The sequence below is a fragment of the Protopterus annectens genome, chromosome 2.part0, assembly GCF_019279795.1.
Source record: "Protopterus annectens isolate FY-2018-M chromosome 2.part0, PAN1.0, whole genome shotgun sequence".
Lineage (NCBI taxonomy): Eukaryota > Metazoa > Chordata > Ceratodontiformes > Protopteridae > Protopterus > Protopterus annectens.
The window spans coordinates 1,275,444,022-1,275,470,026 of NC_056728.1; the positions used below are offsets into that span (position 1 = coordinate 1,275,444,022).

General features: G+C 43.6%; 1 protein-coding gene across 1 annotated transcript in view; it reads left to right on the forward strand.

Annotated features, from left to right (window-relative positions):
* The window catches only part of HERC3 (HECT and RLD domain containing E3 ubiquitin protein ligase 3), a 1,624,372-nt gene that overhangs the window by 1,004,412 nt on the left and 593,955 nt on the right, over positions 1 to 26,005 (forward strand). The window contains exon 18 of the mRNA XM_044060395.1: positions 25,795 to 25,965. Coding sequence (XP_043916330.1) covers positions 25,795 to 25,965 — 171 coding nt within the window. The remainder of the gene's footprint in view (positions 1 to 25,794; positions 25,966 to 26,005) is intronic.

Below are 26,005 nucleotides of genomic sequence, written 5' to 3' on the forward strand. Positions count from 1 at the left end.
TGCTGCGAGACTCTTTGACTAAGGATCCTGTGGATGTCTCTACCTTGGATGGGTCTGGAGCCGCTGAGTAGGCACTGGCTTCCGAGGAAGTACTTCGCACTACCGGTACTCTACCCAGACCGTCTTTTTTCGCGTCTTCACTTTAGAAAACAATTGAGTTGCTAAGGCCCAGGGTACAAACCACATCCAAAAAAAAACAATGACCCAACCTCAGGCACCTCCTTCCTTGCCTCAGTCTCAAATGCTTAAAATGGTGGAAGACCTTATAATGGTTATTAGGGGAAGCCAGGCTTACCCTTTCCAAAAGAGAGAGAGGCTTGTCCCCAGTAACTTTATCTGAACAAGAATCAGATGATTCTGATACATCTGAATATGAAGATATGCAACCCCTCTCTGCTTATGAGGATTCTGATGCAGAGGAATCCATCCCTTCAGCCTCTCCACCCGAGGGCTTTTCCTTTCGGGAAACCCTACATACTTTAAGGGAGCATTTCCAGTGGGAATGTCAGGACTATCCACAGTCAGAGAGACTCAGGGAATTCTCAGATCTACCACAGCACAGAACTCTGGCCATTCCTCCTGTCCTGGATGCTGTGAATGATGTTTTTATTGCATCCAGTCTGACTTCTGACACCTCCCTCCTGCTCCCAAGAAACCTGACAGGTATTGTAGAGTCCCTGACTCTCACAAATTTATTTTTAAAAATCCTACTGCTGACCACGAGGTCATCTCTCAAAGACCTAAAGGAATCAAAGCAACTTCAGCTAAGAATCCCACCGCCTCAGATAGAGATTCCCAAGCATTAGACAGATGGGGTAAAAAAGTATACACCTCTGATATTCTTGCTATTAGAGCATTAAATTGTCAGTTCCCCTTGCTGAAATATCAGCAACATACCATGGAACTACTCAAACAAAAAAAAATCTTCTTTTCCTTATTGTGCAGAAAATAGTTGCAAGAGTTAATGCATTCTGCAAGTAAAGTAACTAAGCACACCTTACAATGTGGTTTTGATGCCCTAGAAGCATCTTGCAGGGCAGCAGTCACTGGTTCTGTCCTTAGAAGGCATGCTTGGCTTAAGCAACAGACCATGTCAAATCCAAATTATTGCACGCACCCTTGAACAAAGAAAACTTATTTGGCACCAAGGCAGAAGAGGTCTTAAAAAAGATGGAAGAAAAAGCTAAATTTATGCAGACGGTTAGACTTCTTACAAGTCCAGCCACTGAGGTTCAGTAGGGGTTGCCCCTCCAAGCACTGGTCCTTTCATGCCCCCTCCAGGCCAGCGCAGCCCAGACCCAGGGGAAGCAGACCCCCCCCCCCCAGACAACAGCCCCAGGGAATGCAGAGATGTTCTTCATGTTTCACTGTTGCAGTCATCACATTTGGGTTATCAGCTTGCAGTAGCCCTCAGTCAGCCTGATTAACAAAATCTTGGGTCCTGCATCGGTTGCTGTCCCTTCTTCCGTGACGTCAGGTCTATAAAACTTGCAGCCGACGCCATTACATCAGTCCTCCTTGCTGTGTAGTGCCCAAAGCAGACGCAGTTCACAAGTGCCGGTCGTCCGACTCCTGAAATTTTCATTTTCGAGTTTCAGAACCGAAGTCTTCAACTAAAAGCTAAGTACCCCACTGGGGAAACTTTTTCTTGCTCTAAACTGATGTCAGTAAAAGTAAATAATTGCATTACTTGTGGAAAGCAAATACCTCATAAAGATTTTCATTTGTACTGTATTCCTTGCCTAGGCCCTGACCACAACGTACCTCGCTGTCAGTTTTGTGCCTTAATTAAACTATGAACTATCTGTTGTCGGTATATTTTCGCTTCTAAATATTTTGGTGCTTAGTTCAGTTATCCTGATATGTCTTCAGTAAGCCATCCAACTACCGACATTCCAAAAAAACGCAAAGATAAAGACAGAGACAGGCCGTCTAGGTCCAAAGCTGCCAACGACGCTTTTCTTAAGTCAGTTGCCAGTTTGCCAGTACTCAGTGAGGTGCTTTCGCAGCCCCCGATACCTGCTACTTCATATTCGCAGGCCTCTACTGAGACCCATTCTGAGTCCAGTATGCCACTAGATGCTTCAACTGTGGAACCTACGGATGTCTCTACCTTGGATGGGTCTGGAGCCGCTGTGCATTCACCGGCTTCTGAGGGTGTATTCAGGCCTACTGACTTGCGTATTAAACTGAAGCCATCTTCTTCTTCAAGGCCTAAATAAAACTCAAACCATGCCTAGAAAACGGATGCCCAGACCGCATGGTCAGGCCTCTATGCCTAAAAAACAAATAAGAATGGTTGAAGACCTTGTTACTTTAATCAGGGGAAGCCAGCCCTCCCCCTCTAAGAGACCTAGGACTGAGTTTGCTTATGACACTTCTGACCAGGATTCTGAATTTTCTGATGTTCTTTGTGTTTCACTGTTGCAGTCATTACATTTGGGTAATCTGCTGGCTGGTTGCCCTCAGTCGGCCTGATTAACAATGTCTTGGGTCCTGCATCAGTTGCTGTCCCTTCCTCCATGACGTCAGGTTGTCAGGGGTATAAAACATGCAGCCGACACCATTACATCAGTCTTTCTTGCCGTGTGGCGCCCGAAGCAGAAGCAGTTCACAAGTGCCGGTCGGCCAACTCCTGAAATTTTCATTTTCGAGTTTCAGAACCGAAGTCTTCAATTAAAAGCTAAGTACCCCATTGGGTAAACTTTTTCTTACTCCTTACCGATGTCAGTAAAAGTTAATAATTGCATTACTTGTGGAAAGCAAACACCTCATAAAGATATTAATTCATACTGTATTCCTTGCCTAGGCCCTGACCACGACGTACCTTGCTGTCTGTTTTCTGCTTTATTTAATCCGCACACTATCCATCTTCGGTACATTTTTGCCTCTAAATATTTCGGTTTAATTATCCAGAAATGTCTTCGGTTAGCCTTCCGACTACTGGGATTCCAAAAAAACACAAAGATAAAGACAGAGACAGGCCGCCGAGGTCCAAAACTGCCGACGACGCTTCTCCTAAGCCAGTCGCCAGTTCACCGGTACTCAGTGAGGCGCTTTCGCAGCCCCTGATACCCACTACTTCTGATTTGCAGGCCTCTACTGAGACCCATTCGGAGTCTGGTATGCTGTGAGATGCTTCACCTATGGAACCCACGGATGTGTCTACCTTGGATGAGTCTGGAGCCGCTGTGCAGGCACCGGCTTCTGAGGGTGTATTCAGGCCTACAGACTTGCATATTAAATAGACTCCACCTTCATTACTAAGGCCTAAATCTCGATCTGTGTCTAAAAAATGATGCCCAGGTCGCATGTTCAGGCCCCTATGCCTAAAAAACAAATGATCAAAATGGCTGACGGTCTAATTAATCAGGGGTAGTCAACCCTCCCCCCCCCCCCTTTCTAAGAGGCCTTGGGCTGAGCTTGATTATGAATCTACTGATCAGGATTTTGTTTCTTCTGACTCTTCTAATGACCTGGATTTGTCCATGCCTACTTATGAAGATTCTGATGCAGAGGACTCCATTCCCTCTGCTTCCCCTCCTGAGGATTTTTCTTTTGGGGAAACTTTACATACCTTAAGGGAGCATTTTCACTGGGAAAGTCAGGAATTTTCTGATTCAAAAAAAGAGGCTTAGGGATTTCTTTCTTCTACCTCAGCATAGGCCTTTGGGTATACCTCCTGTGCTAGACATGATGTGTTTTCGGAATCCAGTATGGCCCCCTGATTCCCTGCCTCCGGCTCCTAGTAAACCTGACGTATACTACAGGGTTCCTGAGTCCCACAAGTTCCTTTTAAAAATCCTACTGCGGATCCTGAGACCATTTCTCAGGGGCCCAAGGGCATTAAAGCTACTATTCTCTTCTCTCATCCCCTGCTCAAGCAGCATCTCAGAGGGGCAAAGAACTTGAGACCACCCAGGAGAGCTCCTATCCCGGCCTGGGACATTAACTTTGTTTTGGAGAAGCTCACTCTACCTCAATTCGAGCCAGCTGCTACTGCAGACTGAAAATTTCTTTCTTGGAAAGCAGCCTTCCTTTTAGCAATCACTTCAGCTAGAAGGATATCTGAATTACAGGCCCTTATGGCAGTGGAGCCTTTCATCATCTTTCATGCGGACAGTGTATCTCTGAGGACCAATCCATCCTTCATGCCCAAGGTGGTCTCCAGTGTGGCTCTTAATCACGCCATTCATTTGCCAACCTTCTTTCCCAATCCAAAGAACACAAAGGGTTACGGATTCTGCATTCCTTGGATGTGTACAGACAACTTAGATTCTACTTGGACAGGACTAAATTTTGAAGAAAATATGAACAATTGTTAGTAGCATTTGCTGCTGGGGCAGAGGGGAAGGCTATTTCAAAACAAACCATTTCTAAATGGATAAGCCATTGCATTCATTTCTGCTATAAGCACCATGGAAAACCTATCCCCCAGGGGATCAGATCTCACTCCACCACTGCTGCATCTACATCTGCAGCCTTTCTCAGAGGTGTTCCTACCAGGGATATTCTAGAAGCTGCTTCTTGGAGTTCTGTGCGTAATTTCATCAAGCGTTATTTACCAATTTTCTCTAAATCCAGAGCTGGGTTTGCCACTGCTGTCCTGCAAGGCCTTATAGCTGGTCCTAATGGTGTATAAATTCCTCCTCCCAACCATAGCTTTGGGAATCTACCCAAATGTAATGACTGCAAAAGTGAAACACGAAGAACATAGTACAGTTGTGTACACTTACTATAAATGTAGATGTTCGAGTGTATTCACTGTTGCATTCCTGGTTACCCTCCCTCCAGCCCCCCTACTTTTCTCTTGCTATACCTCTACTTTTTTTTACTATGCTTAAAAGCCTTTTTGGTGTATTTGCTTTTGGTTAGAGGTATATTGTGTATTTAATTTTATTTGCTCCCAATTAGGGGGCACCTGACATCTGGGGCAAGAAAAACTGATGTAATGGCGTCGGCTGCATGTTTTATACCCCTGACGACCTGACTTCATGAAGAAGGGACAGTAGCAACTGATGCAGGACCCAAGACTTTGTTAATCAGGCCGACTGAGGGCAACGTGCCAGCAGATTACCCAAATGTAATGACTGCAACAGTGAATACACTCTAACATCTACATTTATGGTAAGTGTACACAACTGTACTTTTCCTCTGACCAGGATTTACCCTTATCTACCTATGAGGATTCTGATGCTGAGGACTCTTCCCTTTGCTTCCCCGCAAGAGCATTTCTCTTTTGGTGAAACCTTGCATACTCAGGGAGCATTTTCATTGGGAAAGTCAGGATTTCTCTGATTCTAAAAAGAGGCTTAGGGAATTCTTACTCCTGCCCCAGCACAGGCCTTTAGCCATACCTCCTGTACTAGACATTGTTGATGATGCCTTTTTCCTAGCTTAGCCCCTGACTCTTTACCTCCTGCTCCCAGAAAACCTGATAAATATTACAGGGTCCCTGACTCTCACAAGTTCCTTTTTAAAAATCCTACTGCGGATCCTGAGACCATTTCACAGGGACCCAAGGGCATTAAAGCTACTACTGCCAAAAATCCTATTCCCTCTGATAGAAACTCCAGGGAGCTGGATAGATGAGGTAAGAAGGTATACACTTCTGCAACTTTGGCCATTAGGGCCTTAAACTGCCAGTTTCATATGTTAAGGTATCAGCAGCATATTATTGGATTGCTTAAACAGTAAATGATGTTGATTCCTGATTGTGCTGAAAATAAGGATTTACAGGATTTACTGCATTCAGCTGAACAAGTTGGAAAACATACTTTGCAATGTGGTTTTGATTCTCTAGAGGCATCTTGCAGGGCTGCTGTAAATGGGTCTGTACTTAGAAGGCATGCTTGGCTTAAGGAGCAATCCTTGCCAGATCATGTTAAAGCGAAATTACTGGATGCTTCCTTAAACCAGGACCACCTGTTTGGCAACAAGGCAGAAGAAGTTCTTAAAAATATGGAGGAAAAAGCCAAATCTATGCAAACAGTTAAAGATTTTTTTTACAAGTATAACCGCCAAGGTTTAGTAGGCATTGGCCTTCCAAAAATTGGTCCATTCCTGCCTCTTCCAGACCTTCTCAGTCCAAATCCAGATCCAGCAGAACTCCCAGACTTCAGTCCCAGGGTGCGCATAGGACTAAGCAGTGGGGGGGCCTCCACTACCAAATCTGGGAGTAATAAAACCCCCCATGTTAAACTGTCTCCATGATGACTTTTTAAAACTTCCAAGCACTTCTCAACTGACTGCTCCTTTGGGGGGAAAGATTGCTCTTCATGCAAAGAACTGGGAACTCCTTACCCAGGACAAATGGGTTTTAAATATAGTGTCCCAGGGATACAGATTTCACTTCCACACATTACCAACACCAAGCGGTTGGCCAGATCTACCCCCAAATCAGTGGGCAGAGGCTCAAAAGCAAGTACTCTCTTTCTTAAACATAAGGGCTATTCAAACTCTATCAGAAGACGAAAAGGGACAAGGTTTCTACTAGAGACTTTTCCTGGTACCCAGAAAAGGCAACCCATGGCATCCTGTCTGGACCCTTCTATCCTAAACACCTTTTTGGTGATCCCAAAATTCAAGATGCTAACTCTTCACCAGTTGCTTCCTATGCTAGACAAGGATGCCTGGTTGGCAACACTAGATTTAAAGGAAGCCTACCTGCACATCCCAATCAGGAAATCTTGCAGAAGATACTTAAGCTTCAAAGCAGGCTACATGCACTATCCGTTCTCTGCACTGCCCTTTGGCTTATCTACTGCGCCCAGGGTATTCACAAAGTGCCTAGCTCCAGTCATTGCATTTTGCAGGCAAAGAAATATTCAAATATACCCATACCTGGACGATTGTCTAATTCAGGCAGAAAGCCAGGACATACTTTTGAATCTTCTGGCCTTTGTACAAAGGGTGCTAACTTGTCTGAGATGCACCATAAATGAAAAGAAATCACACCTAGTACCCTGTCAACTTATATTCCTGGGAGTAAGCTTGAATACAACTTCCCAGATGGCTTTCCTCACGCCAAAGAAACAAATTCATTTGACAACCTACTTAAAACAAGTGGCCACAAAAACCCTACTGTCTGCAAGGCAAATACTACAAACCTTGGGGTTTGTGGTCTCCTGCATTCTTCTAATTCCATATGCAAGACTGCATATGAGGAAACTACAGTGGTATCTAAAAAGCCTTTGGCGTCAACATTCTCAGGATCTAGAAGCAATGATTCTTATCATACCTTGCCTACACCTAGAGTTCCTTTGGTGGGCAGAGGCCTGCCACCAAAACAAGGGACTACCATTCACACTACCCCCTGCTGCCCAAACCCTAACAGACGCATTAGACTATGCATAGGGGGCTCACCTGGCAGGGAAGTGCATTCAGGGCAAATGGAACCCAAGTCAAATGCACCTGAATATTAATCAAAACGAAATGTTAGCTGTACAGAATGCTCTGATAGCCTTCAAGGACCACATTCTTCCAGTACAATTAATGGTAAAGACTGACAACACCACTGTTATGTGGTACATAAACAAGCAGGGGGGTACACATTCTTATCCCTCTGCAGACTAGCCATGGCATTGTGGAACACAGCCCTGAGCTACCAAGTGCATCTACAAGCTCAATTCCTGCCGGGAAAACTAAATACACTGGCAGACGAACTAAGCAGAAACCTCATGGACCCACACGAGTGGAAACTGGAACCAAGGATTTTCAACTTGTTGACAAGCAAATGGGGGAGACCAGATATAGACCTGTTTGCCTCCCCCGGAACTATCAATTAGACAAATTTTGCACAAGGACTCCCCACAAACAAGCTTGGAAAGTGGATGCTCTGTCCTTCAGCTGGAAAAAACTATCAGTTTATGCCTTTCCTCCTCTGCCTCTGCTCTCCAAAGTAACAATAAAGGTCTAACAAGACACACCAAGGACGATTTTGATTGCACCAGCCTTCTCACGCCAACACTGGTACCCCCTCTTGCGCAGTGTGTCACTGTTGGCCCCATGGCACCTGCCACAGACTCCTACCCTATTGTCTCAGCAGGAGAACCAGATTCTGCACCCTCAGCTTCAAACACTGAATCTAGCAGTCTGACTAATTACCTAATCTCTCCTTTACCATCCTTCAGTAAACCAGTGATGGATATAATTTTAGAGGCAAGGTGGCCTAATACTAGAAAATCTTATGCTGAAAAATGGAAAAGAGTCTGTGCCTGGAACCAGTATCAAGGGATGAGCACAGCAGTGCCCAATTTACCTCAGATTTTGCAATACTTAACTGAGATGCTTCACAAGGGCCTGTCTTTCTCCTCCATCAAAATTCACGCCTCAGCCATTTCAGCTCATTATAACACAGGGCCTCCTCTCTTCTCTCATCCACTGCTCAAGCAGTTCCTCAGAGGGGCCAAAAATTTATGACCACCCAGGAGAGCTCCAACTCCAGCCTGGGACCTTAACTTTGTATTGGACAAAACTCACTCTTCCTACTTTCAAGCTAGCTGCTACTGCAGAATTAAAGTTCCTTTCTTGGAAAACAGCTTTCCTTTTAGCAATCACTTCAGCAAGAAGGGTATCTGAATTACAGGCCCTTGTGGCAATGGAGCCTTTCATCATCTTTCATGCGGGCAGGGTGTCCCTCGGGACCAATCCCTCCTTCATGCCCAAGGTGGTATCCAGTGTGGCCCTTAATCAGTCCATTCATTTGCCAACCTTCTTTCCTAAGCCACAGAACAAAGGGGAATGGATACTGCACTCCTTGATGTGCACAGACAACTTAGATTCTACTTGGACAGGGCTAAACCTCAAAGGAAATGCTGGAGGTATTTGCTGGAGGGGCAGAGGGGAAGGCTATTTCAAAGCAAATCATTTTCAAATGGATAGGCCATTGCACTAATTTCTGCTACAAGCACCATGGAAAACCTATCCCACAGGGGATCAGACCCCACTCAACCAGGGCTGCAGCTACCTCTACAGCCTTTCTCAGAGGCGTCCCTACCAGGGACATCCTAGAAGCTGCTACCTGGAGTTCTGTACATACTTTCACCAAGCATTACCATCTGCCAATTTTCTCTAAATCCAGAGCTGGCTTTGTCACTGCAGTCTTGCAGGACCTTATAGCTGGTCCTAATGTTATCAAAATTCCTCCTCCCATCCTTAGCTTTGGGAATCTACCTAAATGTGATGGCTGCAACAGTGAAACACGAAGAATATAGTACAGTTGTGTACACTTACCGTAAATGTAGATGTTCGAGTGTATTCACTGTTGCATTCCTGGTTACCCTCCCTCCAGCCCCCTTACTTCTTTTGGCTATACCTCTACCCTCCTTTACTATGCTCAAAAGCTTTTTGGTGTATTTGCTTTTTTGTTGGAGGTATAACCTTGTATATTTATAGATTTAATTGCTTCCCATTAGGGGGATACCTGACATCTGGGGCAAGAAAAACTGATGTAATGGTGTCGGCTGCATGTTTTATACCCCTGACGATCTGACATCACAGAAGAAGGGACTGCACCCAACGCAGGAGCCAAGACTTTGTTAATCAGGCTGACTGAGGGCTACTGCAAGCAGATAAGCCAAATGTGATGACTACAACAGTGAATACACTCAAACATCTACATTTATGATGTGTACACAACTGCACTATCTAAGCAATGGAGTTCCTCCTCTTCAAAAACAGGGAGTGCAAAGCCCACCACCTTATAGTAAGAACTGACAATGACTTGACACTTCACCCTCTCCCTCTGCCCACCTGCTCATGCCCCTAGGAGGAAAACTCTCCTTCCACGCAGGCAACTGAGCCACCATTACTAATGACTGTAGGGTCCTCGACATAGTGTCCAAGGAATACAACTTTTATTTCCACACTCTTCCAACCCCAAAAGAGTTCCCAGATCTTCCTCCAAACCAGTGGGCAGAGGCCAGAAAGCAAGTCCTTTACCTGCTCTACATGAGGGCAATACAGCATGCTCCTGCAGACCAGATAGGCCAAGGTTTCTACTCAAGACTCTTCCTGGTACCCAGAAGAGAGGGCCCCATGGCACCCCATCCTCAATCTATCCATTCTAAACACCTTTCTTGAGATACCAAAATTCAAAATGCTCACCCTCCAGCAGCTTCTACCTATGCTTTCCAAGGATGCTTGGTTAGCCACCCTACACCTAAACGAGGCCTACCTACACTTCCCAGTCAGGGAATCATGCAGGAAATACTTACGTTTCAGGGCAGAATCTATGAACTTTCGGTTCTCTGCACTTCCCTTTGGCTTATCTACTGTTCCCGCCATTGCTTTTTGCAGACAAAGAAGTATTCAAATTTAACCATACTTAAATGACTGCCTGATTCAGGCAGACAGTCAGGAACAGTTGCTACAGCACTTGACCTTTGTAAAGGACCTACTGACCTCCCTGATGTATACTATCAATGAAAATAAATCAGAACTAGTCCCCACACAAAAGATTGTATTCCTGGGAGCAACCCTGGATACAGCATCCCAGATGGCATTCCATACTCTAGAAAAACAAGCCTACCTGACAGGCTACTTCTCTCAACTAGACATCAGAACCAGATGTTCTTCATATTTCACTGTTGCAGTCATTACAATTGGGTTATCCTGCTGGCAGGCTACCCTCAGTCGTCCTGAATTCCAAAGTCTAGGTCCAGCGTCTGATGCTGTTGCCCCCTCCCCAACGTCAGAGTGCCAGGGGTATAAAAGATGCAGCCAACGCCATTTTCTTCAGTCTTTCTTGCCGCGCGGTGCCCAAAGCATAAGCAGTTCGCAAGTGCTGGTCGGCCGACTCCTGAGATTTTCGTGTTCGAATTTTAGATCCAAAGTCTTCATTAAAAGCTAAGTACCCCGTTGGGGAAACTTTTTTCTTGCTCCAGACCAATGTCAGAAAAAGTTAATAATTGTATTTCTTGTGGGAAGCAAATACCTCATACGGACTTTCATTCTTACTGCATTTCTTGCCTAGGCCCTGACCACGATGTTGCTAGTTGTCAGTTTTGTGCTAGATTTAACCGATGCACAATTCAGCGTCGGTACGATTTTGCTTTTCACTATTTTTGCAGAAAATTTAATTATATGATGCCGTCGGACCAGCCGACTACTGGAGTTTTAAAAAAAACGCAAAGAAAAGGACAGGCATCCAAAGTCCAAAACCGACGACTAGGCTTCTTCTAAGCCAGTTGCCGGTTCTCAGTGAGGCGCTTTCACAGCCCATGACGACCGCTACTTTAGAGCCGCAGGCCGTTACCGATTCCCACGTGGAGACAGCCAGGCCTTTAGAAACTCAAAGTATTGGACCTTCAGAAACTATTCCCTCAGATGGGTCTGGAGCCGCTGAGCGGGCATCGGCTTCTGAGGCTGTTTTCAGACCTACACAATTATATGTTAAAACTACTTCAGCTTCAAAGGCAAAAGACTAAAGCACCTTTAAAGACAAAGAAACAAGTACAACAGCCTCATGGACAAGCCTCCATGCCTAAAAAACAGATGCTCAAGATGGCCGAGGAATTGATTACTTTGATCAGGAGTTCCCATCCCCCTACTGATAAGAGGCCTAGGCAAGAGAGACTATGAATCTACAGATCAGGTTTCCATTTCATCTGATTCCTCTTCTGATCAGGAATATTCTCTTCCTCCCTATGAGGATTTTGATGCTGAAGAATCTATCCCTTCAGCCTCTCCTCCTGAGGATTATTCTTTTGGGGAAACTTTGCATACCATGAGGGAGCATTTCCACTGGGAGAGCCAAGCTTATTCAGAATCTAAGAAAAGGCTCCGAGGCTTCCTTTTACTACCACAACACAGACCCCTAGGTATTCCACCTGCGTTAGACATTGTAGATGATGTATTTTCAGAGTCCAGTCTAACCCCTGATTCCTTACCTCCAGCTCCTGTTAAGCTGGACAGATACTACAGGGTTCCTGACTCTCATAAATTCTTTTTCAAAAACCCTGCTGCTGACCCAGAAACTATCTCTCAGGGTCCCAAAGGGGTCAAGGCTTCCACTGCAAAAAACCCTACCCCCTCTGACAGGGATTCTAGGGCACTGGACAGATGGGGGAAAAAAGATTTCCACTTCTGCAACCTTGGCTATAAAGGCTTTAAATTGTCAGTTTCATATGCTCAAATATCAGCAATGTAGTTCACTGCTTAAACAGAAAATGTTGATAAATTCTACATGTGCAGAAAACAAAGAAATGCAGGATTTATTGCAAGCAGCTGAACAAGTTGGAAAGCATACTTTGCAATGTGGTTTTGATTCTCTGGAGGCCTCCTGCAGGGTCGCTGTTACGGGTTCTGTCATTAGGAGGCATGCTTGGTGAAAGGAACAAAATCTACTTGATCATGTTAAAGCTAAATTATTATTTGCTCCATTACAGCATGATACCTTGTTTGGTGTTAAAGCAGAAGAGGTGTTAAAGAAAATGGAGGACAAAGCTAAATCTATGCAAACAGTCAAGGATTTCTTACAGGTACAGCCTCCAAGATTTAGCAGACACTGGCCTACAAAGAATTGGTCCTTTCCAGTGTCAGACAGGCCACAAAGGGGGGCTGATACAGATGCCCTAGGGGCAGATCCCAGCCCCAGGGTTCGTACAGGTCTAAACAATGGGGGACTTCTATCTCCAAAAGTGGAGAAGACAAATCACAGCCATTCAGGAAGCAGTCCCAATGATTTGCCCCTGTCTGCGCCAAGCACTTATCTTCTTGCAGCACGTTTAGGGGGAAAACTAGCACTTTTTTCTCAAAATTGGCACATAATAACCTAGGACAAATGGGTCTTAGACATAGTGTCACAGGGCTACAAGTTTCACTTTCATATCCTGCCAAGGGCAAACAGTCGGCCAGACCTGCCAAAAAAACAATGGGCAGAGGCACAAAAACAAGTCTCATCCCTCATGGTCATGAGGGCCATTCAACAAGTACCAGAGCAAGAGCAGGGACAAGGATTTTATTCGACTGTTCTTGGTACCCAGAAAGGACAAAGCTTGAAGACCAGTACTGGACCTATCTATTCTAAACACATATCTGGATATACCAAAATTCAAAATGTTGACTCTACAGCAGCTTCTGCCCATGCTGGGCAAGAAGGCTTGGCTCGTGACTTTAGACCTAAAAGAGGCATACCTGCATGTCCCAATCAGACAAACATGCAGAAGATACCTCAGATTCAAAGCTGGCTCACTGCACTACCAATTCTCTGCACTGCCCTTTGGCTCATCTACTGTGCCCAGGGTCTTCACAAAATGCCTGGCACCAGTAATTGCATTCTGCAGACAGAGGAATACAAGTAAATTCTTACTTGGATGACTGCCTCATTCAAGCAGAGAACAAGAACATTCTACTACAGCATCTGGCGTTTGTAAAGAGATTACTACCATGCCTAGGGTACACAGTCAACGAACAGAAATCAAGAGATAATATTCCTGGGTGCAAACTTAAATACAACTGCCCCAGATGGCTTATCTCACGCCAGACAAACAAATACAACTGACTGTACCTATTTCAAACTGTTGGCAACAAAGGCCCAATTATCTGCCAAAAGAATTCTGCAGGGTTTGGGCTTCATGGCATCCTGCATTCTACTAATTCCATATGAGGAAACTTCAATGGTACCTCACAGGTGTTTGGACTCAACATTGCCACAGTCTGGAAACAATAATTACTCTCATTCCCTGCCTGCAACAGGAGTTTCGATGGAGGGCGAAGACTTGTCACCAGAACAAGGGACAGCCATTCACTTTACCCCCAGACAGACGGACATTAACAACGGATGCATCAGATTATGCATGGGGGGGCCCACATGGCAGGAAGATGTATTCAAGGCACATGGTCCGCAAACAAAATGCATCTACGTATCAACCAAAAAGAGATGCTAGCTGTTCTGAATGCCCTGACAGCCTTCAAGGACCTACTTCATCCAGGACAACTGCTGATGAAGACAGACAACACCACGATCATGTGGTATATAAACAAGCAGGGAGGCACTCATTCTTACCCCCTTTGCAGACTAGCCATGACTTTATGGGACACAGCATTGACTTACCAAATACATCTGCAGGCACAATTCCTGCCAGGAAAGATAAATACTCTGGCAGACTAACTAAGCAGAAACATTATGGATCCCCACGAGGGGAAATTGGATCCACAAGTCTTCAGCATGATAAAGAAATGGGGATGCCCGGACATAGATCTATTTGCCTCCCCTCACAACTGCCAACTAAAGAGATTCTGCACAAGGACTTATCACAGACAAGCATGGAAAGTGGATGCCCTATCTTTCAGCTGGAAAAACTTAACAGTGTGTGCCTTTCCACCACTGCCTCTCCTCCCCATGGTACTCCTAAAGGTCAGACAAGAGAAGCTAAAAATTATACTGATTGCCCCAGACTGGCCCCGCCAGTACTGGTACCCAATACTAAGGAACTTATCTCAATGGCCAGCCTGGACCTTACCTCAAATACCTCATCTACTGTCCCAACAGAACAATCAGATCCTGCACAGCCAACTCAAGACCTTAAATCTGGCAGCATGGCGGATAATGTAGTCTTACAAAACACACTTCTCACTAAAGTGGTGATGGATGTTATTTTGGAGGCCAGGAGGCCTAGTACAAGAAAATCTTATGCTGGAAAATGGAAGAGATTCTGTGCTTGGAACCAGGCACAAGAAATCGACACAGCTGTACCAAACATCCCACAGATTTTGCAATACTTAACTGAGATGCTGGACAAAGGCCTATCTTTTTCCTCAATTAAAATTCATGCCTCTGCTATTTTGGCTCATTACAATACAGAGCCACCAATCTTCTCTCATCCTCTATTGAGACAGTACCTAAGAGGAGACAAAAATTTAAGGCCTCCAAGAAGATCACTAATACCTGCATGGGACCTCAGTTATGTCTTGGAAAAACTCACCCTACCTCCTTTTGTGCCAGCCGCTACAGCTGATATAAAGTTTTTATCTTGGAAAACAGCTCTGCTCCAAGCAATAACCTCTGCAAGACGAGTTTCAGAGCTACAAGCACTCATGGCTGTGGAACCTTTTATTATTTTTCATCCAGACAGGGTTTCTCTGAGGACAAACGTGACATTTATGCCTAAGGTAGTGTCCAGTGTGGCCCTTAACCAAACTATTCATCTGCCTACTTTTTATCCAAACCCACAGAATAAGGGGAAGAGAATTCTGCATTCTTTGGGCATTCTTTGGACATACACAGACAGCTATGCTTCTACTTGAACAGAACCAAAGCTTTCAGAAAGACAGAGCAATTACTAGTAGCACATGCTGCAGGATCACAAGGAAAGGCTATCTCTAAGCAGACTATTTCTAAGTGGATAGGCCACTGCATTCGTTTCTGCTATTCACAGCATGGCAAGCCAGTGCCTAAGGGCATTAGGCCACATTCAACTAGAGCAGCAGCTACTTCAGCAGCCTTCCTCAGAGGAGTACCAACCAAAGACATTTTAGAGGCTGCTATGTGGAGTTCAGTGCACACCTTTACAAAGCACTATAATTTACCTCTCTACTCTAAATCCAGGCCAGGCTTTGCCACTGCAGTTCTGCAGGGCCTCATAGCCGCCCCTGTTGCCATTTAGCTCCAGCCTCCCAGCCATAGCTTTGGGATTCAACCCAATTGTAGTGACTGCAACAGTGAAACACGAAGAACATAGTACAGTTGTGTACACTTACCATAAATGTAGATGTTCAAGTGTATTCACTGTTGCAGTCCAGGTTACCCACCCGCCTTCCCCCTTATTTTTGCTGGAACTTATCTTTACTTCTCTAATCTATACTATCTATGTGGTGTAGTTGCTTGTAGATGAAGGTAAAATATATTTTAGTGCATGTATGTTTTATTTATTTATTTTTAGCCTACCCTTTTGGGGGCACCTGACATCTGGGGCAAGAAAAACTGAAGAAAATGGCGTCTGCTGCATCTTTTATACCCCTGGCACTCTGACGTCGGGGAAGGGGCGACAGCACCCGACGCCGGACCTAGACTTTGGAATTCAGGCTGACTGAGGGTAGCCTGCCAGCAGGATAACCCAATTGTAATGACTGCAACAGTAAATACACTCGAACATCTACATTTATGGTAAGTGTACACAACTGTACTTTATCCACAAATAAAATCCTGCAAGCTGTAGGGTTCATGTCCTCTTGCATTCTACTCATTACATATGCCAGATTGCTATATGAGGAAGCTACAATGGTACCTAAAAAACCTTTGGTGTCAGTACTCAAGACCTGGAAATTCTTATACCATGATACCTTGTCTAAAGAAAGATTTTCTTTGGTGGGCAGCAGCATGCAACCACAACAAGGGACTTCCCATCTCACAACCCCATGCCACCCAGACCCTCACCACAGATGCATCAGACTATGCCTGGGCTGTTCACCTGGACAGCAGGTGCATTCAGGGCCAATGGAGCCCAAATCAAGTACATCTGCACATCAAGCAAAGAGATGTTAGCTGTTCAGCACGCTCTGACAGCTTTCAGACCCCTTCTCTCCCCAGGGTCTCCACTGATCAAAATAGACAACACCACAGTGATGTGGTATATCAACAAGCAGGGAGGGACTCGCTCTTATTCTCTTTGCAGGCTCATCATGACCCTTTGGCACACGGCCTCAGCCATGCAAATACACCTGCTAGAGCAAGTCCTGCCATGCTCTCTAAACTCTCTGGCAGACACCCTAAGCAAAAACCTGCTAGACTCACATGAGTGGCAGCTAGACCACAGAATCTTCACCCTTTCTAACCCAGAAATGGGGCACCCCGAAGGTCGACCTCTTTGCCTTTTACTCCAATCATCAGCTCAGCAAATTCTGCACCAGGGAACCTCACAGCAAGGCCTGGAAAGTGGATGCTCTATCCTTCCAGTGGGTAAACCTCTCAATCTATGCATTTCCCCTCTACCACTCATTTCAAGGGTACTGCTTAAAATAAGGGAGGGAAATTGAGGGCAATCCTGATTGCCCCAGACTGGCCATGCCAGCACTGGTACCCACTGCTGCGCAGCCTGTCACCCCTGCCACCATGGCACCTACCTCAGATCCCAACACGCCTGACCAAGAGGAATGCAGAATTCATGTATCCCCAATTGTAGACCCTCAATCTGGCAGCCTGGCTTATTCCCTGACCTCTCCTCAAGCTGCCAGCTTAAGCAAACAAGTTCTAGATGTTATATGTGAGGCTAGATGCCCCAGCACTAGAAAATCCTATGCTGAAAAGTGGAAAAGGTTTTGCACCTGAAATCCTAGGCTGAGGGAGCCGGAACGGCACAACCCTTCCCTACCTCTCATCCTGGATTACCTGGCAGACCTACTACACAGGAGTCTATCCTTCTCTTTTATTAAAATTCATGCCTCAGCCATCTCTGCTCATTTCAGAACAGAGCCACCTCTCATCTCACACCCTCTCATCAAACAGTTCCTAAGAGCGGCGTACAACTTAAGGACACCCAGAAGAGCTCCTGCCCCAGCTTGGGACCTTAACTTTGTGTTGGAAAAGCTCACCCTGCCCCCATTTGAACCTGCAGCTTCAGCAGAGTTAAAATTTCTCTCTTGGAAGACAGACTAGCTTCTGGCCATCACTTCAGTTAGAAGAGCATTAGAGCTACAAGCATTTATGGCTGTTAGAGCCCTTCATCATTTTCCATGCCGACAGGGTCTCCCTCAGGACTTATCCCATCCATCATGCCTAAAGTGGTGTCCAGTGTGGCTCTCAACCAATCCATTCATTTGCCCACCTGTTTCCCTAACCCACAAAACAAGGGGGAAAGGATTCTGCACTCTCTGTGTGCACAGACATCTCAGATTATACCTGGGCAGGACTAAATCTTTTAGAAAAACGGATCTATTGCTAGTCAGCTTTGCTGCAGGAGCAGAGGGTAAGGCCATATCCAAACAAATGAATCTCCAAATGGATAGCACACTGAATCAATTTTCTGCTACAAACAGCATGTGAAACAACCCCCCAAAGGGGGTCAGGACACATTCCACCAGAGCAACCTCCACCTCTGCAACTTTTCTCAGAGGGGTCCCCACCAGGGACATCCTGGAGGCTGCAACATGGACATCTGTTCATACCTTCACCAGGCATTACCACCTGCCTATCTTGAAATCCGGGGTAGGCTTTGCCACCACAGTCTTGCAGGGCAGCCTAGCCAGCCTCCAGTCTTCTTGACTGCATTGCACCTTTCTTTCAGCTTTGGCAATCGACCCAAATGTGATGACTGCAACAGTGAAACACAAAGAACATAAGTACAGTTGTTTATACTTACCATAAATGTAGATGTTCAAGTGTATTTACTGTTGCAGTCCTGGTTTCCCTCCCTCCATCCTCCTTGTCGCTCTCTCTCTCTCTCTCTCTCTCTCCTTTCAAGGAAATTTTGGCATTTATTTTCTACTGGTGGTGTTCTTCCACCATATGTTATCTCCCTTTTGGGGTCTCCTGACAGGGCAAGAAAAACTGATGTAATGGCGTCGGCTGCCTGATTTTATACCACTGACAACCTTGCGTCAGTCCTGGAGCAACAGCAACTGATGCAGAAATACTAAGCCTCTGGTATTCGGGCCCACTGAGGGCTACCCCTGGCAGGATAACCCAAATGTGATGACTGCAACAGTGAATGCACTCGAACATCTACATTTATGATAAGTGTACACAAATGTACTTTTTGTTTTCCCCAATTATGAGAATAAGATCGATTGTATATTGCACCAACTGGACGTACATAAACAATTATGTTTTTACTTACATAGGACAAAGGACTTCAAGAAATCTGACCAGTTATTTGTGTCCTTAAGAAAGGTACTCCTATGTCTAAAGTCATACTTTTGAAATGGCTATCAGATTGTATTACCTTTGCTTACAAGTCTCAAAACAAAGAAATTTCCCATAAAGTAAAAGGTCATTCTGCAAGAGCCGTTGCAACATCTTCTGCCTTTCAGGTGAGACTACCTATTGATACCATTTGTGCTGCAGTAACATGGGCAAGACCACATAACTTTATCACTCATTACAAAGTCAATGTGGCCTCCAGGAACAGAGCCTCCTTTGGGTCCACTGTTCTGAAGAATATTCTCCCTTGAGCCACCCAAGAAAGATGGTGCTAGGGACGCTGTCCCAACCTGCTAAGAATGAAGGCGAGATAGGACAGCATCACATAAAGAAGTTATGTACTCACCATATGTACCCACCATAACGTTCCATGTGTGTTGTCCATCTCGCCTTCATTCTTACATCCCACCCTCCTTCCCCCAGCCCTTGGCTCCTGGAAGACTGAGCCGATACAATTGGCTATTAATGTTCTCTGACCTTCTTGATTGCTCTATGTGGTATTCAGTGACTTTTATTTAGTATCTTAGTTATATCTGCAAACAAGATCTGGGGAGCTCTCCTAGTGCATGATGGGATAGGGTTTTAGCCACAAGCTAGTGGAAGACCTCAAGCTTTTGTAGTAGGTCGAGTCGGAAACCCAATTTGCTAAGAATGAAGCTCAGATGGACAACAAACATGGAACGGTATGGTGAGTACATAACTTCTTTTTTTTTCTACCATGGGTATCTCTGAGCTCCCTTCAACCCCCCTCTACCACATCTTCTAGGCCCAATCCTACCTCAAATTTTTTTTTATTAGAGATTGTGGGTTCTTAAACATCATACATTCTTGCCCACTCCAGTGTTCGCCAAGCTGGCAAAGGTGAAGATTCCTTTTTGTTCCAACAGTTACAGTTCTGCCCACTGTCTAGGGTTGTCCATAGTAGAGGGGGGTATGGTTCTCCCAGATTGTAGAACCATTATAAAGGACCATTGGGTTATGCTGTGGTTACAGCTGGGCATGTCTTGGAGCTCTTCTGGAAAGGGCTGTGCTGAGACACCAATCTGCCTACAAAGATGTGTTGGGACAAGCCCAGACTCCAATTCAAAAAGGGGTCATAAAGGTCAGTCAACATTTAGATAACTGCTACAGTAGCCTAAGCTGTCTGGGTCATATCCTTGCATAAGTTATGACCATAAGACAGCTTTCAAAGCTTTAGGGCACTTTCCCTGTGCCCAGACTGTCTGTGGCTGAAGAAGAGCCATAAAAAGACAGTTCAATAATAAGAAGGTTCTGAAGCTTTTGATGCCGAAAGTGCTCTGCCTGTGCATTCTTTGTGGAACTGACATTCATCTAGCAATCCTTTCTAGTGTGTACAGGTAAGGACCTTTCTGAGGAAACATTCCAATACATAATTTTTCTGAGGAAAAACATTTTCTGTAAATATTTTAATATTTTGGTATTTTGTTGGACCGTTATGAATTTTGCTGTTGATTTTTGTAAAAAAAAAAAAAAAAAAAGCTGTGCAAAAATTTGTGGCTGTGTTCTATATCTTTGTGTAAAACAAGTGTATGAGGGCAGGATATTATGCTTTTGAGGACTGTCATGGAGAATTTTACCTCTTCAGTTTCCTGTCAGAGGGCTTTGCTATATACTTGTGAGGCTTTCTTCCTGACTGGAACATGGAGTAATTGTCAGTCTCAACAGTTTTTGCTTTTCCTACCCTTAAGAATAAGAAAGTTACTAAAGAGTCTTTAGATGTTCAGCCAGCTCCATCATTCCCTCAACTGACAATGGATGACTGCTGTGGCCCAAACTGGTTCCTCGGACCACTTGTCTTTTGTTCATGATCCCTGTGATGTAGCTTCCTAAGAAGTCACTAAAGTCCCAGAAATTACCATGTCCTCTGTGGTTTTAAGTTTGCCATCATCTGGCAAGGAAAAACCATGTTTGTTGGTCTCAGATGATGGAGCAGGTAAAGGTTTACTGCTTAACCGACTTGGTGCCCCTGTAATGGGTTTGTGCATTTCCAGAGAGTATCTTAGAAAGATAAAGCAGAAACTTAAACTATTTCTTTAAATATGGACAGAAGATTTGTTAAGAGATTACTCTTTGCCTTTAAGTGTTAAATCCTATTTCCTCAATGCCTTCTAATAGAAGAAGAAAAAGATTTTCCTTACAGTATAACAATGATTCCCAGTTTGAACGGAGAGGGAAGGGGGGATTTTACTCCAGTTAATTCTTCTTGGGCTGAAGATTTGGATTCTAAGGAAAATGTTTTTTTCCCCAGTTCCCTCCAGTTAATTATCTTTTTGTGTACCTGTTAACCAAATGAAAGATTGTTTCAGTGGGAACAGAATGAAATCCCTATGCCCCATATTAAAAGTATTATAATTTGTTATAACTGGATTTTCCATAGCTTGCAGCTAGTCCTCATGCGTTTGTCAACTTTTAAGTCTGTTTTCTTAACAGCTTGCACTTGGCCTGACAGTCAGCCCCCTGCCCCCAAAAGTCTTTGAATGGGTTATATAAAGTACCAGAGATGCCTAAATTCTTGCATGTTCACCCCTAATCAGATATTGCAGTAATTTTTGTTATCTAAGCCTTCAGCTGATAAATATCCTACTGACAAGGATGGGGTAACCTTTTGACAAATTTGGGAAGAAAGTTTATTTTTTGGCTACATTAACTTTTAGAGTTTTGAACTGCTCATGTTTTAATAGCTGTACTGTCTTTTAAGAACATGAGAAAGTTAACTTCTTTCCTTCAGTGGTAAAACTTCTTTGAATTCTGTAATTGTCTGTGTCTTTGGTAACCAAACATTTCTTAAAGTGCTGTTATGACTCTGCCGATACTGTATCCAGAGTGGCTTTTAATGACATTTGCTTGGTTACACATTCCGAAAACTTAACAGAAGATACTAAAGCTGAGATTTTAAAGTTTTCTCTGGTTGAAAGTGTTGTTTGACCCTTCTGCTGCTGAGGGTTTAAAAAGATTTGAGGAAAGAAGGAAACTGATGGAAGGGGTGACTCAGATTTTCAACCCTCCTTTTCAAAGTTCAGAAAAAAATTTCCTTGCTTTTCAGGAACCTTTGCCAGGAAACAAGAGTATGCAGATTCAGCACGAATAGAAGTGGTCTCTCCTCCTCCGCTGTAATAAGGATTTTGTTCAAGAATGCCTTTGGAGCCAAAGAAAGACATGTGGATACCAGTTCTGGATCTTTTCTTCCCAAACCAGTTTGTGATAGTGCCCAAGTCAAAATGTCTTTTAACAACTTATCTTTCATTCCCAGTTTGAGTTTTCTGGTGACTTTAGAATAAACAAAAAAAAATGCTAATGAATCATATTCCTGTAGTTCTAGATTTCAGATATTTCTTAATGTTTCCTAAGTTTGGGTCATAGTATCAGTTTTCTGCATTACCCTTTGGTCTAATAAGTACTTGAAAAATATTTGCTAAGTGTTTAACACCAGTGACAGCCTACTGCAGACTGAGAGGTACTGTCATTTCTCCTTATGTAAATAACATGTGTATCTTTCCAGAGTCTTTTCTCAAGTGCCAGGAGTCCTTCATTTGGTTGAGAGATTTTTTTATGGACTGAAGCTCCAGCAGAATATACAAACATCTTGTTTAACTCTTCAGAGAATTTTTTTTTTGTGTGTCTCCTAGATACCCCAGTTCAAAATGCTTTTCTTCAAGAGGAACAAATTAGATGTTTCTAGATCTTTTTCCTGAGATTTTATTCTCAGACTTCTGACTCAACCTGGGAGTTTCACAGGATTCTGGTCTTCATGGCATCTATGATTCTCCTGATTTCTCATGTGAGACTTAACATGAGAAAATTGAAATGATACCTGAAATCAGTAGAGTTCCAACATCACCATCCCTTGACATTCCAGATTCTTGTTTTTTGATTACGGGAAAGGGAACTCCTTTGGTAGAAAGACCAGTTTTGTCTGTATCCACGTCTCTCCCATATTCCTTTCCAGAATAGTCTGCAACTACAGTCGTCTCAGACTTTCCTCGGAGAGCAGTTTCTGTAGGAGTAAAAGTGCAAGGTCTTAGATGCAAAGAAGACAGACCAAAACACAAAAATATAAGAAATATATAAGAAATGTCACAAGTTATAAATGCTCTCAACTGCATCAATCATCTGTGGGTCCCAGGACTATTACAAGTGGTTGCAGACAAAATTACAGTAATGTGGTACATAAACCAAAAGGGTACATCCAGATCTTACCTGCTGTGCAGAATAGCTATGGCAGCCTCATAATATAGCTTTGAATCATAACTTTACTGTACAGACGACATCTGTGTACAGGCATCTTCTGTCAGAGCAACATTTTATAGCAGACAAACAGCATGACCAGGCAGACTGTCATTTATGGAAAGAGAACAGGGGGTCTTCTCAGAATCAATCCAGCTCTAGGAAACACCTCAGGTCTGTTTGTCTCCATTCACAACAATCAGTTGGCAAAATTCTGGTTGAGGATTCCAGGGCAATGATGCCTAGAAAACAGATATGTTCTGTTTTCCTTAGGACTGTTCCTGAATGCTTTTCCATCCTTTCTGCTGGTATCATTATGAAGATTTAGAAGGGCACTTCAAAGATCATTGTGATTCGCTGGGCAGCAATGGTATTCCCTTCTTTTGGAAATGGTCAAGGGCAATCACCACAAGCTTCCTCAGATTGGACTTACTCACATTGGACAGGACGTATTTGATATACGCCTACTTGAAACAACTGACTGCATGGATGATAAACTCTGAATACTTTTTAGGTATCTATTATGAGGATGTGCAGCATTAAAGGAGGCAAGAAAACCCACTGCTAAGAAGTCATATGCTAGCAAATGGAAAATATTTCCTCTCTGACAAGACAAGAAACAGGACCCCCTTAATGCTAGCATTTCTCTGTTTCTACATTTGCATGAGTTAGCATCCACTGGCCTCTCTCTTGCTCCTCTATCAAGGTTCATTTGTTGGACATTAGCATGTCTGCCCATAGATCATCCTCTTTCAATGCTTTCCCATGTCAAAATATTTTTGAAACTGGTATTACATGCCAAATGTCCAATAAAGCAGGTAGATCCTTCTTGGATCTTAACTTTGTTTTAGAAAAATTAACTCTTCAAATCCATTTGAAGCAGTTCATCTGGCTGATTTGAGGTTCTTAACATGGAAAACAGGTTTGCTAATCACTCCATCTTCTGCAAAAAGAGTACCCGAGTTGCAAGTTCTCATGGTGAGACAACCTTATCTCATTTTCAGCAAAGACAGGAGTTTTAAGAACTAATCCTTCCTTTATGCCTAAAATAATATCAAAGTTTACTTTGAGCCAAGCTTATCCATTTCCCTGTCCTCTTTCCAGAGCTTAAAAACTATAGAGGAAAGATTTTCCATTCTCTGGATGTCCACAGGCAACTCTGATTATATCTTGACTGAGCCAAAACTTTCAAAAATGCTGACCAGTTGTTCATTTCTTATGAAAGAAGAAAGGACAACCTGTGTCAAAGCAGACTGTCTCCCAAGTGGTTGTCTATTGCTGTTACCTTTTCTTACACTCCCCTCAATAACAAAATTATAGGTAGGGTCAAGGCTTTCCTCCACCAGTGCCCTGGCTCCATCTTTGGCTTTTTTTTTGGAAAGATCTGGTTTCTAGAAGTATTTAGAGCAGGACTTTGGTCCTCTGTACATACCTTTACAAAGTGCTGCCAACTAGATTCCTTCAACAGGTCTGGGGTAGTATTTGCTAGGAACATTCTTCATGGGCTCCAGGGTCCTCACCCTTTCTCCTCCTAGTTAGTATAAGCCATGATAGTCTACCCATATAGGTAGGCTACTGCTGCAGTGATCCAATGATAAAGCATGATTATGTAAATAAACTTAAGGTAACAGTACATGTTCAAATGATCACTGCTGCAGTAGTCACACCCTCCCTCCATTCACCCCTTAATATTTTGTGTGTTTTTGTTGCCAGGAGAAGAAATTTTATTTTTAGTTTACTAACATTGACTTTTTTACTGGTCTATCCTCCCTCACTCAGTTGGCATGAAAGCTGAAAAGCGCTTGGCTTCTAAGACGCTCTCTCTTTTTTTTTTTTTCTCCTTAGCTCTGCTTGAACTGGTTAATTGTTTGATCGCATTGAATGTGCCATTAAGCTTTGGAAACTGGATGACTGTTGTATCGTTATCAGGATGTAACCCATTTAGATTAGGCTACGCAGCAATGATCATTCAAACATTTACTGTTATGATAAGTTTACTTGCACAGCTTTACTTTCTTGTTGATGCCACTAGAACTTCCTCATTGCTTACCTGTTGGTCAGTGTAGCCTTAGTGATATCTGTACCCTTTTCTCAGGAAAAAGATTCAAAACATCCCTCAGTTATTTTTTTTCCTTCCTATAAACCAAACTAACTTGCCCGTGACTTTAGCGTGGCCTATTGTAATTTTGTTTTGTACAGTGACTATTTTACAAACTTCCATTCCTTGTCTGTGTACACTGATTCAGTTCTGTGGGGCATGGCTTACTGTGCACCCCAGTGAGCATGGCAGTGCTTTTGCAGTACACTGAGCTACTGCACTTTCTGTAAATAGAAGCATAACACTTGAGTGTTGTAATACATCAGATTGGTACATTTTAGAATCTGTAGAAGTGAATACTGTTAAAATGTCCAGATAAGTATATTTAAAAGGGGGGTTAAATTTAAAAATAAATGAAATGCATTGTGTAATTTTCCACTTAACATTAAAAGTAATTATTTCAGAAATACTTGCTTGATACACTGAGTTTCTTTAAGCAACTCGTGACCTCTGCTCTTTAATGACATTTAACCTTGGTCTTGCGTTGATTGGTCAGGATGTTTTTATTCTATATTAAGTGATTCAGGAAAGGGTGCATCTTTGTAATGATCATTTTTTTAGTCTAACATAGTATTTTTCATTCTGTTCACAGGTAGCCGTAAATGGAGCCAATATACAGAATATCTTTATGCTTCTCACTATGGAGCCTCTGCTTGCTCGAAATCCATTCCTAGTGTTACATGTCCGTAGGGAAAACCTAGTTAGTGATGCCTTAAGAGAACTTAGTATACATGGTGACTTGGATCTGAAGAAGCCATTGAAGGTAAGATGATTTCAGTTTTTTACATTCCGACTTTGACCTC